Source organism: Mobula birostris, chromosome 9, assembly GCF_030028105.1.
Source record: "Mobula birostris isolate sMobBir1 chromosome 9, sMobBir1.hap1, whole genome shotgun sequence".
Lineage (NCBI taxonomy): Eukaryota > Metazoa > Chordata > Chondrichthyes > Myliobatiformes > Myliobatidae > Mobula > Mobula birostris.
The window spans coordinates 104,017,275-104,032,549 of record NC_092378.1 but is presented as its reverse complement, the minus strand read 5'-3'; the positions used below and the strand labels follow the sequence as shown (position 1 = coordinate 104,032,549).

At 43.4% G+C, this 15,275-nt stretch overlaps 1 protein-coding gene across 1 annotated transcript in view; it reads right to left on the bottom strand.

Annotated features, from left to right (window-relative positions):
- Positions 1-12,434, bottom strand: part of LOC140202920 (BTB/POZ domain-containing protein KCTD5-like) — a 63,251-nt gene extending 50,817 nt beyond the window's left edge. The window contains exon 1 of the mRNA XM_072268513.1: positions 12,133-12,434. Coding sequence (XP_072124614.1) covers positions 12,133-12,351 — 219 coding nt within the window. The 5' untranslated portion in view covers positions 12,352-12,434. The remainder of the gene's footprint in view (positions 1-12,132) is intronic.
- Positions 12,435-15,275: the final 2,841 nt, after the last annotated feature.

Below are 15,275 nucleotides of genomic sequence, written 5' to 3'. Positions count from 1 at the left end.
ACATATCAGGTATGGGAATAAGCAGGTCATTTTCATTGTGACAGTTTGTAAATAGCAGGGTGCCAACAGGATTTGTGCTGAAGCCCCAGCCATTTACAATCTCTTTAAATTAGAGGAACAAATGGATAATATCCAAATTTACTTGCTGGCACAAAGCCAGCTTGCTCAAGCAAGCTGTCAGCAATAGGGATGAAAATTCAGTTCTCAGCCCAAAAGTGCTACTCACTGGTATCACAACTAACTACCTACGTCCATGCATCTTCTTTTCCCGGTAGCCCTTGAGGTCTCACTAACTCATAAATATATAACCTAAATTTAAGAATATCAATTTCCCAAATATAAATTGACTTATGTTGTGGAGAACTTCAATTTTTTTTGGAAGGTATGGCCACCAAGGTTAAGTCAAGGAATAGAGATTTTACCATCAGAAGCTCTCTGAAAAGTTCTGAGCAACTGAGATTTTAAGAGGAATAAGCAGATATCTATTATAAAAGATTTGATAAAGCTGAAGTTGCTATTTTTCTAAAAGAGGTCTGATGAAATAGAGGGGTAACTGCTAGGCACCAGATCTTCACAGAGTCCCATGGGACCTTTCACATCTATTTGAGAAGACAGATATGGCTTTAGTTTAACACATCTGGACAATGAGACACACTCTTTAGGACAAATAGAATGATGCAATTAAGTACAGGCAATGCCAAGTTCCTGCGAACTGCAAATTGGAAATGATTAAAAGCAGTGTATGGCAGAGGGTCACAGATACAGCTGCAACAGGAGAATGGGTAAACAGGAAAGGGTAGAGCGGCCTGCAACCGGTCTTACCAACCCAGTGAATGCACAGCACTTCAGACTTGGCTTGGCCTAGAACACTTTGTTGCAGATCAGAGTGGGAAATGTTGCCTTCCCACCCAGAACATGCCTGCAGCCCAGCGGCAGGCAACAAGTCCATCCACATCTATCTCATTGGTCTCCCAAATGCTCATTTGTATGTACGGGATGCCCGGGAGTCAGGGGTTTGTAACCGGGGGAGAACCTACATCTCAGTAACTACCACATAATTTAAGAACATCTGTTTTCTCATAAGATACTTTTCACTCAACTCTCCCAGCACATTGTATTCTTAGTCTTTGCCCAATCACTTGTCTCAACTGTGATCACTAAAGCAAGAATTACACTTCAGTTACTTATATAGGACGTTACAGTAAAAGTGCCTTTGAAAGGATTTAGTTGTTAAATAATTAATAATTTTGCAGTTTACCTCTTCCAGTCTAAATATAGAAAAAAATTACTAGATTTCAGATTTCCTCTGCACCTCAACCTTGAATTCTCTTCCCGCTCAGGAAACCTGGTGGCTCAGATAACCCAAAGGCACCACGGAAATCAGATTAATCCATCATTAAGGAAAAAAACAACTATGTCACTGTTCATAGCAACAGTCAAATCCCAAAGCCAAACAACTTTTGTGATTTGTACAATACCTTCAGGCAAACAAAGAAAAGCTCATTACAACTGTTCTCTCCAAATACTAGCTTGCCTTTTTTTCCTGGGATCTCAGAAATACCAAGTCGCGTCTGCAGCACTTGGTCCTATTGTACACCGGGTGAAACCTTTTAACGGCATAACATTAATGATCAATGTTTAATCTGAGCCACAAAATCAATGTTGAAATAATGAAGGACTGGGCAAACAAATGTAAGTGTTAAAACCTTTGGCTGGTTAAAAAGATAGATGCTGCATGGTATACAGCCAGCAATACAAAACATTTAACGAGGAGGATGTGCAAACCTTACAGCCCATTAAGATTGTTCCATCAGCCAAAGGTATCTTGATGGATTTACCAGATCAACATTTTCCCACTTATTCCACACGTTCCTTGATTTCCTTTGTACCCAATACGTCTTTCAAACTTACAGAACTACACAACAACCTTTACTGGTGAGAAGGACATGAAGCAAATGCAGTAAATGCATGAGTACATAGAAACGAGTGCATGAAACAATGCAGAGAAATAGGTAGATTAAGTAGAATAAGGATTTAATACTTACTTGGATGGTAAACTATAAGAACAATTGAGCACCACACCATGGGTGGCATGGTAGAATAGTGGCTAGCACAACGCTTTACAGTACAGGCGACCTGGGTTCAATTCCTACCGCTGCCTGTAAGTTTGTATGTTCTCCCCGTGACTGTATTCCTCCCTCAGTCCAAAGACATACCAGTTAGTAAGTTAACTGGTCATTGTGAATTGACCTGTGATTAGGCTAGGTTTAAATTGGGGGATCGCTGGGCAGCTCAGCTCAAAGGGCCAGAAGGGTCTGTTCTGCACTGTATCTGAATAAATAAATAAATTCGTGAAGTAGTTAAGTACTGTGCAATACATAACCAGCTCCACCACAGAAAGCCAAGAGATTACACGAAGCATCTTTTACTTTAGAAAGATTGTTTAAATGAATATCTGAGTTCAAGACAAATCTTGATTTTTAAATTTCTATTTCTGTCCTTTTGTAAGTAACTTAAAGGATTCATTAAGAAATAACATTGACCAAGAACTTTCTTCATTGGATGAAAACAGTCCTCCTGAACAGATGCTTCAATCAGCCAGTAAAATAACATGAGAAAAATAAACAGCAAATGCTAGAAATGTGAAATAACAACAGAAAGTGCTGATAATACGCAGCAGGTCAAGCTACACCAGTGAGTAGACAGACAATCAGAGCTAATGTTTCAGAGAGGTGACCCTTTTTCATAACACGGTAGAAAACAACAGCTGAAGTTGCTTAATGAGTGAACGGCAGTAGTTAGAAAATGAGAACATAGACAAATGTGTTGTGAAATGAAGAGCAGGAAGACAAGCCCAGCAGGGCAGGACATCAAGAAAACAGTTGACATTTACTTAAAAAAATCAGCAAGCTTGAATTCAACCACAAGCTTCCTGCAAGCTTTTCTGTTCCAAACGAGAGCAATCCCAGCTTTTCTAGAGTATCCAGGTTACTGAGCTTTCTCTTCCTAGGACCACTTCAGTAAATCTCGTCGGCACGTTTCTGTCAGTGTCAATAACGCAGACAGATCATTCCTCCGATGCTTCTGGTAAGGAGATCTGAAAGGTGTGGACAATGAATTAGATGGGAAGTGCGCTCAGCTGCAAGGTATATCCCTAAACCAAAAAAGCAACATGCTCAAACAGAAAGTTTTACAGAACAAAAAGTGAGAGTGCTATAGGAAAAATTCAAAACCAAAAGCAAAGGACAAGAGCAGGAACTAAAGTGTGAATACCAAATGTTTAAAATGTCATGAGAAACACGAACTACGTTGATCGTGCTTCATTCATCCACTTTAACATTTGCCAAATATCTGCCGATAAAATTCCAACACCTATAACATCAATTTGTATCTTGCAAGTACAGTTATCTGCTCACCCCCTCATTACCTGCTGCCAACAACATTGCTTAGATTTGAGGTTAGAAATACTTTCTCCAGACTGGCAATGTTCTGTCCTCTGATGAAAGTATGATCTGATCTGATTCCCTCTACTCTATCCATGTAGCCCCAAGTTTTCCTCACACCACTTTCATATAGTATTCAGCACAAGCTCAAGCACAAAAACAAACATCTTTCTTCCCGGAGACTTCACAGCTGAACGAACTTCTGCAACTTAGCATTTTAAATAGAGACACTACCTTTATTGCATTGCACAGCGCGCACGCGCACACACACACACACACACACGCACACACAATGCTGGAGGAACTCAGCAAATCAGGCAGTATCTAAGCCGAGGAATAAAGAGTTCATATTTCAAGTCAAGATATTCACCAGGACTGGAAAGGAAGGGGGTACAGAAGCCCGAATAAGTAGGGAGACGGTGAGGTACACAAGCTGGCAGATGATAAGTGATAACAGGTGAGGGGGAATTGGGTGGGTGGGGAGAGGTGAGGAAGTAAGAAATAGTGAGTGAATAGAGGATAAGTGGAAGAGGCAAAGGGCTGAAGAAGGAATTTAGTCAGACACGACAGTGGATAAATTTTCAGCATGTGCAGAATCTTGTGTTCTTTTTACCGGGGAGAGATCTGTTGGTGTCTGGCCCTAGGTAAGACAAAGTAAATATCCAGATGAAAATCTGAGCGCATTCCTTTCCATTTCCACACTAAGACCACAGGGCTACATGAAGCTACTCTGCCATTCAATATCATAAATAATCTTGACTCAGTTCCGCTTTTCCATCCCATCGCTAGGTTATTCAACTTTCAAAAATCAATTGATCTTAGTTCCAAATATATCTTATGATTAAGCAGTTACAGGCTTTGAGCAGAAAATTCCAATGATTCACATGGATTTTGCCTTGTTCAAAAATAAAAAGGCAATTACTAATTTTGATGCTGGTTTGCATGACTTCCTAATAAACTCTCAGGAATCACTCTGCTAATCCCTCTCAAGATCCTCTGGGTTTCAATGAGAATACCTCTAATACTGCTAAACTCCAGGGATTAGAGCCTTTCACTCATTTTCCTCTCCTGGGGACACTCTAATCCAGGAATCAATTTGTCAACGTGCACCATGCTCCTCCAAGGCACACATATCCTTTGTAGACCGCACTCAAGGTGTGCAAGACCTCCTTTTTGTTACGTTCCCAGACCCCGTGTATATAATTTGCTTGCTTCATCTGCATATTCAATCCCTGTAGTTTGGATGGATGAAGAGATGAAAATTCCTAAACAGCAACACTGAAAAACGCTGATTTCTGGAGCAATGGCTGATATGCTATGTATTGCATTTATGCAGACTTCACGAGAATACAATACATTTTTAAACTGCTGAAGACAAGTGGCTATTACAGTTTTACCATTTCCTCTACAGGGCAGCTTACAATTTTACTGTTCAACCAGAGACATTCTTGTTTCCTGACAATGGAAACCATAAAGATCTGCGCAGTAGGCTGCTAGCTGCACAAACAAGCTCACCTACCGTTGATACAAAATATTCCTGTTCATAGCCCAGCCGTGGTTCTCATTTCCTACCAGCATCACCCTCCATCCTCTCTTCCCATGCGATTATTGCCAACTGACGGCAGAAGCACAGTCATGCGGTCTGTATCTGCAGTCTGGTTCACTTGGAGGATCATGCCTTAATACATCTATCTGCCTGAACTAAAGCCATGTGCTACAATGATTCAAGTAAGCCACAAAATTAGAACACACCTCTGCAGGCCTGCAAAAAGACTACTTTGTTCTGGTAATGAATTATGGCTGCCGGTAACTCAGCCTTTCAGTGACCACAGTGTTCCATTCTTTACATTTTCACATGATAAAACACTTTGACACACTCCTCTTTGCAAACCAGAAAACCAGTGATTTGGATGAGAGGTTAAGCAAAATGCATTTTGAAGGATTCACCCATCCAAAAATAAAACACCAACCCTCATGTAAAATCTTAACATATGAGAGGGAAAACTGGTTCAAATTATCTTGGGACTCAGATGCCAAAATCGGGCCGTCTACATTCGCCTGGTTACGATGCTCTCCATCTGTCACAGTCCTTCTAGCTCCCATCTGTTTTTCCTGATTAGTCACATCCTATAGTTAATACCACTGTAGTTTTTTTATTTTGATCGTTAAAGTATAACAATATTTTGATACAAGACCTCATATAAATTGTGATAAAGGAATAGAATCTTAGTTTTCCTTTCAGCACCGCCGTAGTCTCTCAAATACATCGTGAGCAAAGTTTCATATCCTGTTTGATTTCCACAAATGCTGGCAGTAATTAATTTATTCAATAGGCACCCTACTTGAGAGACAGAACAAGCCCACTGAAGAAAATGCCTGAACTAGGTAACAGCTGGGTGCAGCTCAATACAAATTCTCCAGTGTGCAAAGCAGATTAACCAACACCTGGAGAGCTGATATTTTCCATGAACAGATGGAGGCTGCATACATGTCTTCTGTTCATACCTAAACAAAGATTATAACTGCATAACAATTGAAAGTCGATAATTGTAGTTCTGTTTATATGGACATCCAACGGTGTTTCACTGAGATTTAATAGAGTAATGGGCAGTCAAGGTGGTACACTACCAAGCTAGTTTCAGATCAACATGATGCATTGATGGTTTACTTCCTGCACACATAGGGGGCTCATTTCTGGATGACTGAGTTTATCTTTAAGCTGAAACTCTACCGCCTTGGGACAAATGCAGCAAACACACTGGTATGCCCCTCCAATGCAAACTTCCCTCTGAGCCATGCAAATCCTACCATGGTTCCCTCAATATTCCCGGCTGTACCTGTGAAATGCCCAACTGACCAGCATCTGATGCACCTTCAATACATGGTTTAGGATGATCATTTACCAATGCCATTATGGCTGGACCCTCAGTGGTAGCCTTACTGCTAATACCAACACACTGCACACTCTACATTCCTGACTGAGTGGCTAAGCACAGCTCCAATGCCATATTCTAGTTCGCTGATGACACTGCTGTCGTAGGCAGAATCAAAGGTGAAGAATCAGCACACAGGAGGGAGACTGGAGATCTGACTGAGTGATGCCACAACAACAACCTCCTACTCAATGTCAGCAAGACCAAGGAGTACATTATTGACTTCAGGAGGAGGAAACCAGAGATCCATGAGCTAGTCTTCATCGGGGGTTCAGAGGTGGATAATATCAGCAACTTTAAATTCCTTGACATTAGCCCAACACGCAAATACAATTAGGAAGAAAGCATAGCAGTGCCTCTATTTCCTTAGGAGTTTGCGAAGAATCACATCTAAAACTTTAACAAACTTCTAAACATATATGGTGGACAGTATACTGACTGACCACAGCACAGCTCGGTATGGAAACACCAATGCCCTTGGACGGAAAATCCTACAACTAGTGGCTATGGCCCAGTCTATCACAGGTAAAGTCCTCCCCAGCATTTAGTGCATCTACACGGAGGGTTGTTGAAGGAAAGCAGGGACCTCAACCACCCAGGTCATGCTCTCTTTTCACTGTTGCCATCAGGGAGAAGGTACAGGAGCCTTAGGACTCACACCACCAGGTTCAGGAACAGTTATTACCCCTCTACCATCAGGGTCCTGAACCAGAGGAAATAACTTTACTCAATTCCACTTGCCTCATCACTGAACTGTTCCCACAACCTATGGACTCACTTTCAAGGATTCATCTCATGTTCTTTATTGCTTTGTTATTTATTATTTGGATGGTGGAGTGGAGCTACGCCTCTACCAAAGGAGGTGCAAGGATCTCCTTCCTTCCGCTAGCCTGCGGGTCATCTTTGGGCAAGGTGTAGTCCTTGCCTAGCCCACCCAATCAGGATTACATGAAGCCATGGGAGCTGGTGGTAGATGGTCGTATGAGCAGCAGATGTACGTCACAAATCCTGGTTATGCAAACACTGATGTCAGGCAGACAATCTCGAAAGAGTATTTATAATGGTTGGGGGTCAACAACCCAGAAGGCAATGGGAAACCACATCTATATAAAAGTGTGTCAAAAACCATCATTGTCATGAAACCATTATTGTCTACATAATGACGATAATGATTTATTATTATCTCTCACTTTCTTTTTGAAACTGTACAGTTTGTTGTTCAATGCAGATTGACTGTCCACCCAGTCGGTGTGGTCTTTCATTGAATCTATTATGTTATTGTATTTATTGAGTATGCCCACGAGAAAATTAATCTCTGGGTTGCATATAGTGACATGAGTACACCTTGATAATAAATTTACTTTAAACTTTCATGAAAGAAGGGAAAATATGGTGAAAATATTCAACAACTGTGAATAAGGAACCAGATTAATTGAGACTGATGACCTTCCATCCTAATTGGAGAAAGTGAAAGAAACTACAGGCTTAAAGTTGTGGGAAAATGGAAGGAATTAATAATAATAAAGGATCATAGTTAGAGTGGAAGGAAGGAGAGATTTTGTTTTTGCATTATTCATTTTCCTGGCATGGCCATCAATGACAAGGTCCAATTTCAGCCTTTACTAGATGAAAAGGTGGCAATCACCTTCTTTATAAGACTGCAGTCTTTCAGGTGAACATACCTCCACGTGCAGATGGCTTCATTTGTTGAGGATTTGCAAAAGGAATTGTTCAATCGTGAGTGAATACTCCGACACCAGAAACAAATTCATTGATAATATGGATGAAGAAAGCCGAAGCTAGGACACTACCTTGAGGAATTCTTGTAGCGTTAGCCTGGTACTGGCAGGAAGACAGAAATGATGATCTAAAGTATGACTGAAACCATCGTTTGCGAAGTCATTTTGCTCTAACTATATATGCTGTTTGTAGCCTTGTGTTCTAGCTTCAATAGATCGGTACCTCACTTTCGCACACAGCTGCTCTCCTAATATGTTCATGTCCACTCCTCATTGAACCATTGACTGCAATAAAGTAAGGGATCTGCTGGACTTTAGATTACTGCAGTAAACATTTCCGCTGCTGATGATGATTCTTAGCAACTCATCGATGCCCAGCTTTCAATCGTCAAATCCATTATCTCATTTATTTTGACAGTAACCAACCACAATGGCGAACATTCTGAGCCTGAAACTAGGAACTTGCCTCCACAAAGACAGAGTGGTAGTCACTTCTGCCAATGCATCCGCCGCAGTTAGATGTGTGACGATGATGTCAAATTAGTTAGCTTACTGCCCGTGCAGACCTTGTGTGCCCTTCAGAGCTCGACCAGCTCACTCAGTGATTACGTAACCACGACCATTTGCTCACAGACATTACACTCCTCCACCCACAACATACACTGTACACTTGCAACTTGCAGTGCTCCTTCCAAGTGCTGTTCAACATTCAGTAGCTGAGGGAAGATAGCTGATGGTAACAAGGAAATGTCCTTACTTGCATTTGACCAGGTACCGAAAGATTTCATGAGATTCGGTATCAACGCTGAGGGGTGCCAGGGTAACTCCCTCCTGACTGCATAGCATCAGGTGATCTCTCCTGCTTATGTGACAGGAGTACCATCCAAGGTCAGGTTTGAATCCAGCTCTCTGCTGCTGAGGCAACAGCAAAAATTATGAGTCACTTGCCAATTGTGGGTCTGCTCTCGGAAGTTAGACAGCAGCCATCGGATATTTGTGAGGAGGTACTGGAGAGACTGACTGGGCTGGGAGAGATGCCGCGGTACCCCAGTTTCCTGTCTAGGATCATGCCAGTTTCCTTCCAATAGTATCCATTTTCTGGATAGAAACTTTACCAAAACAACTACCACCCAAGTAGATCTGCGGCTATGGTGAAGTGCCTGAACTTAACAACGAGCAGGGTGCCAACTGACATACCAAACCTCTTTTCTTCACAGGGTGTTGCCTGACCCAAGTAAATATAGCAGCCAATGCTCTCCACATTACCTTGTTTTAATTGAGTTTACTTAGTCTATTACTAATCAAATTCCACCTACTGTGAAAAGCAGCGGAAGTTCAAACCAAATTCACTGTGGAGAGAGGCAAGTGTTAGATACCACCGCTCACATAATTGATGCTGCCCAATACAGAATTTAAAATTATTTGACACCCACCCTTAATCTGGCACACACATTAGAGGCTTCTTTCCTGTAGTCTTGCTTATCAACTGCTTGGACTTGGAAGGAAAGTACTACAAGATGTGTAAAACTCTTCCACTAACCAGCAATTCAATAAGCAGCCAGATAATCTTTTTAAATAATGAGCTTTTAAGAGCACACAACAACTTAAACCGATACTTCTGAGCGTTTTCTCCACTGCATGTCATTGCTAGAACCTACTCCAAAACTATGCCAATTCTTTCTTTGGAATATTTTTCAGTCCAAATACTCATTAACATTCCCCCCTTGACACCAACGAAGCCATTCATTGGCACGGTATTTCCAGCTGAAGTATTAGAACATCAGTCAGTGGATGTGTTACATCCTTAGCCAGATTTCTCTTCCTTTATTTTAGGCTGTTCCCGAGGTGGGTGCCAGGGAAGAGTTCCCATGCTGTGTAATGACAGCCTAGAAAGCTCACTATTCAGAAAGCTGGAGAGCTGCACCAGTACACCACTGGAGTTCAAAGACTTGGAAATCGCGAATTTTAGGACACCACATAATCTTTACTCACGCAGCAGCTCTTTACAAGTTACCGTCCGCAATTTGTTGGAGAGAAAAACAGAAAGAATCTGAGAAGGAAAATTCAAACCAAAGAAAAACACAAGCTGGTGGTTAAACTGGTTGAGATATGAACATTTTCCGTTTCAAGGCACTTAATATTTTCCAAACACATCTAATAGCCCTGATAACTAAATACGGTGTTACTGCATTGCTATGTGTTTCAGTACTGAGCTTAGGGTGTCTATACTGCAACAAGATTGCCTGTATTCATTAAACTCAAGGATATTTCTACTGATCTCTGCTCAGCTCTGTGAAAACTGATTCAGTTAGCTGAGGTTTCCCTTCTGGCTCCTGAGAGCAGCAGCTGTTAATGGGAAGCAAAGCAAAGTAGCTGAACCAGAATTAGCAATTACTGGGAAGATTCGCCTAGCACCAGAACCACCTTTCATCTCAGCTACTGAAAGCCCAACTCATCTGTGCCCTTTCCCAGTTAAAATATTCTGCTTCACACAGTCCTACCTTTCACTTGCCAGTATAAATGTTTCTTTCTGTTTCACATTACAGCACTTCTGCAGCTAATGGCTGACAGACAACATTCAGCCTCCTCAGCTAACTCACTGCCCTTTAATACAGTGTTCACCAGTGCTCAATGTTGTCAGCAGAGATACCACCAATAAAAGGGGAATTGTGCTAAAATTAATGGCTACGTTACTTTTGTGCAACAAATGTAGTGAAATATCAGGTTTCTACTTGCCAAGTAAAAAACTCAAGCTTGTAGCTTTTGCAAAACTATCGAACAGATAAATGGAAGGGAATACTCCACCTTATCCAAGCTCAATTCATTAGCGAGGCTGATACTGACATTTTTTGTGTGGTTAAGCAATGGTCAAGGGCTGAGAGAGATGGCTGTCTAAACCTTTTTATGCCATGGACCCCCATTATAAAGCCTGGATCCCAGGCTGAGAACTATTGGTCTAAACCTACCGATTCAAACATACTCTTATCATCAAGGTAGTTACTTGGTTCTGCTGTACAAAAACATACTCAGAAAACCAGTTCCCTTCCTGTTCATCTCAAAATAAATTGCCTTAAGCGATACTGTATGCATCCTACAGTTGCAGACAACTTACCACATTCATCTAAAACAGTGCCAACTCACAATGGTACTTTACGACAAGCTTTAGACACACTAGGTAAAGCATACCTTCTGTATCCAACTTAAAAAAAAGGTCATATTAGGATAGAAACTTTGGGAATATTAAGAACCAGCTTCCACATTTTCGACACAGTTGTCCCTTTCAGCCTCCCTGTGGCTCATATTCTCTTCTCACTTTCCCTGAAAGGCATTGTCCTAAAATTCTCATCTTCTACCACTCCCCAACAGAAGCTTGAAGGCGCCAGTGAGTACTCTATTCACCAATTCAACTAGTCTTCTTGGGTGGAAAGTTGTTCATTCTTAAGACCACAGCTTGGCACTCCGTTAAGTTATACTGTAATATAATTTGACAAAATTCAGATTTACTACATTGTCTGGAAATAAAGCTGTCAACGAGAGATTAAAGGACTACGTGTGCCACACTAAAGTAATACATTAGATGTGCAATGTAAATATTTATACTAAAGACAAAAGGTGCTTCAATAAGCAATTTAGATTTCGCATTCAGCCCAGTATTGATTAAGCAAGCTTTCGATCAGAATGCTCAGCAACCAGACCATTCCTTCTTCATTACTGTCTGACAGCTTTATCTCATTAATCACCCCCTCGCCCCAGTGTCCAGTACCTTCACCACCTTATCATACTTCATACCCCGACTGTAAAATAAACAGGCAACTACATTTCCACACTACAACAGTTTGCAACCCCGCTTTTAGCGCTCACATTAATAGGCGAACTCCTCTCCACAACACACCTCGTCACCACTCTGCGAGCACACCCATGGGCTCCCACAGCCTACTACCTCCCTTCCGCAGTCCCGGTGCCCCCTACCACCGGTACGCTCCATCCTTGCCCCGATCAGCCCCGCTTTCTCCGCACCTTGTCCGAGTCCAGGTCCGGGTCGGCTTGACACAGTCGGTACAGGAATGATTTGGGATCGCGGCACAGGGTTTGCCGGGTGCTCAGGAATCGAGTGCCGCCTACATTCAGCCGGACCCACTTAGCAGCGGCCGCGTACTCCATGCCGGAGCATTTCGGACAAAAGGAGTTACTGAAGCTCTCGGGGAAATCCGAGAGCGACCCATTCCCCGTCGCCATTCTGGCGACCGATCACCAACCAACCGCTCGCCCGCCACCACAGCCAAACCTCCCGGCACACAGCGCGCCTCTCGCCCCACCACCCAGCAAGCTCCGCGCCACACGCCCCACCTCCCAGCACGCAGCGCGCCACTCGCCACACCTCCCAGCACGCAGCGCGCCACTCGCCACACCTCCCAGCACGCAGCGTGCCACTCGCCACACCTCCCAGCACGCAGCGCGCCACTCGCCACACCTCCCAGCACGCAGAGCGCCACTCGCCACACCTCCCAGCACGCAGAGCGCCACTCGCCACACCTCCCAGCACGCAGAGCGCCACTCGCCACACCTCCCAGCACGCAGAGCGCCACTCGCCACACCTCCCAGTACGCAGAGCGCCACTCGCCCCACTTCCCAACACCCATGACGTGTAAACTCTTAATCGGGTCCAAGTAGTTTGGAGTTGGAAGTTTATTGTCCAGCTTTCGGAACAAACATAACTAAAGTCGTGTAAGAGGCTTAAGAGAAACTGAAAGTACTGGTGATCTGAATAAAAAAGAAGTACATGTTGATATCATTCAGCAGGTTGACAAACTGAACACAGTAGACATGACACATCCAGACAAGGACATTTTGGCGCAATTAGGCGGCTGCCCCAATTAGCCGAAGTTTCATAGAAATAGTTAAAATGATATAAGAAAGTCAAACTGAGTAACAAATTACGTATTTAAATGAAATACACAGTAAATTAGAACACTAGTTATAGTACTACAGTTCCTGTTATAGAGTTAGACAGAGGAATATGAACAATATGAACAAAATCAGTGCAGACACCGAGTGGAGATGATGGACAGCCTTTGTACAATGCTACAACGACTGCATCCTTCAAATCTTTTTCATTGTAACGTTGGAGAAGATTGTCGATACCTTCAAATTCTTTGTAGTTCCCAACTTGTTGAAGCAGTGAAATTGTTTCATTTACTCTCCCGCCCGTTTCTGGTATCTCCAAGCCCGAATGCTTGAAACTGCAGTGAGCCAACTATTTCCGAATTTGCTTACTGCTTATTTCTCACCAACTATCAGTGACAAAAATCACTGCTTTTTGAACACAAACACACACAATTGATGCTATTTAAAAACCGATCACCCTAAACACAGTGTAGCATCTTGGAACGGCCACACAAATGTGCACGACAGATGCTAGCTGGAATCTATTCGACAACAGTCTCCTGTCCCAATTAAGCAGCATATTGTCCCAAATAAATGAAGGGAATCCCACCAATTTTCTTGAGTAGTTTTTGTTCTTTAAGACTTGTTCCAAATGAGTGGCTGCCTGGCCCCGATCTTCTTATTTTCACTATGGATGTTCAATCTTCATACACCTCCATCCCTCATCAGGAAAGTCTCAAAGCTCTCCGTTCCTTTCTGGACCCCGGACCTAACCAGTTCCCCTCCACCACCACTCTCCTCCATCTGGACGAACTCTGCCATTCTAAATAATTTCTCCTTCGGCTCTTCACACTTCCTTCAAACAAAAGAGGTAGCCACGGGCACTCGCGTGGGTCCCAACTATGCCTGCCTTTTTGTCAGCTACGTGGAACAGTCTACATTCCAAGCCGACATCAGTATCACTCCCCAACTCTTCCTACACGACATCAATGACTGCATTAGTGCTGCTTCCTGCACCAACGGTGAGCTTGTTGACTTCATCAACTTTGCCTCCAACTTCCACCCTGCCCTCAAATTTACCTGGTCCATTTCTGACATCTCCTCTCTCCCCTTTCTCAATCTCTCTCTCTCTCTGGAGGCAGCTTGTCCATTGATGTGTGTACAAACCCACAGATGCTTATAGCTACCTGGATTATACCTCCTCCCACCCTGTTACTTGTAAAAACACCATCCCCTTCTCTCAATTCCTCCATCTCCACTGCATCTGCTCTCAGAATGAGGCTTTTCAATCCAAAATGACGAAGCTGTCCTACATCAAAGAAAGGGGCATCCCTTCCTCCACCATCAATGCTGCCCTCAACTGCATCTCTTCCATTTCACGTACGTCTGTTCTCACCCCCTCCTCCCACCATCCTACCAGGAATAGGGTTCCTCTTGTTGTCCCTTACCACCCCACCAGCCTCCATGTCCAGCACACACAATTCTCCGCAACCTCTGCCATCTCCAACAGGATCCCACCTCCAAGCACATCTTTCCCTTTCTCTCTCCCCCCTCCCCCACTTTCTGCTTTTTGCAGGGACCTATCCCTCCGATCCTCCCTTGTCCATTTGTTCCTCCCTACTGATCTCCCTCCTGTCACTTATCCTTGCAAGCAGCACAAGTGCTACACCTGCCCCTATACCTGCTCCCTTACTACCATTCAGGGTCCTGAACAGTCCTTTCAGGTGAGGCGACTCTTCACTTGTGAGTCTGTTGGGGTCACCTACTGTGTCCAGTGCTCCCGGTGTGGCCTCCTGTATATCGGTGAGACCCGACGTAGGTTGGGAGACTGCTTCACCAAGCACCTACACTCCATCCGCCAGGACAAGCAAGAGCTCCCAGTGGCCACCCATTTTAATTCCACTTCCCATTCCCATTCCAACATTCCCATTCCACAGATTCCTCTACTGCTGAAATGAGGCAGGAGGAGGAGCAACACCTTATATTCCATCTGAAGAGTCATTGAAAGTGAGTCATAGGTATTGGGGACAGTTCAGTGATGGGGTAAGTGAAATTAAGTGAAGTTATGCTCACTGGTTCAAGAACCTGATGGTTGAGGGGTAATAACTGTTCCAGAACCTGGTGTTGTGGGTCCTGAGGCTCCTGTACTTTCTTCCTGATGGCAGCAGTGAGAAGAGAGGATGGCCTGGGTGGTTGGATGGTGGGAATCCCTGATGATGGATGTTGCTTTGCTGTGACAGCACTGCATGTAGATATTCTTAATGGTGGGGAGAGCT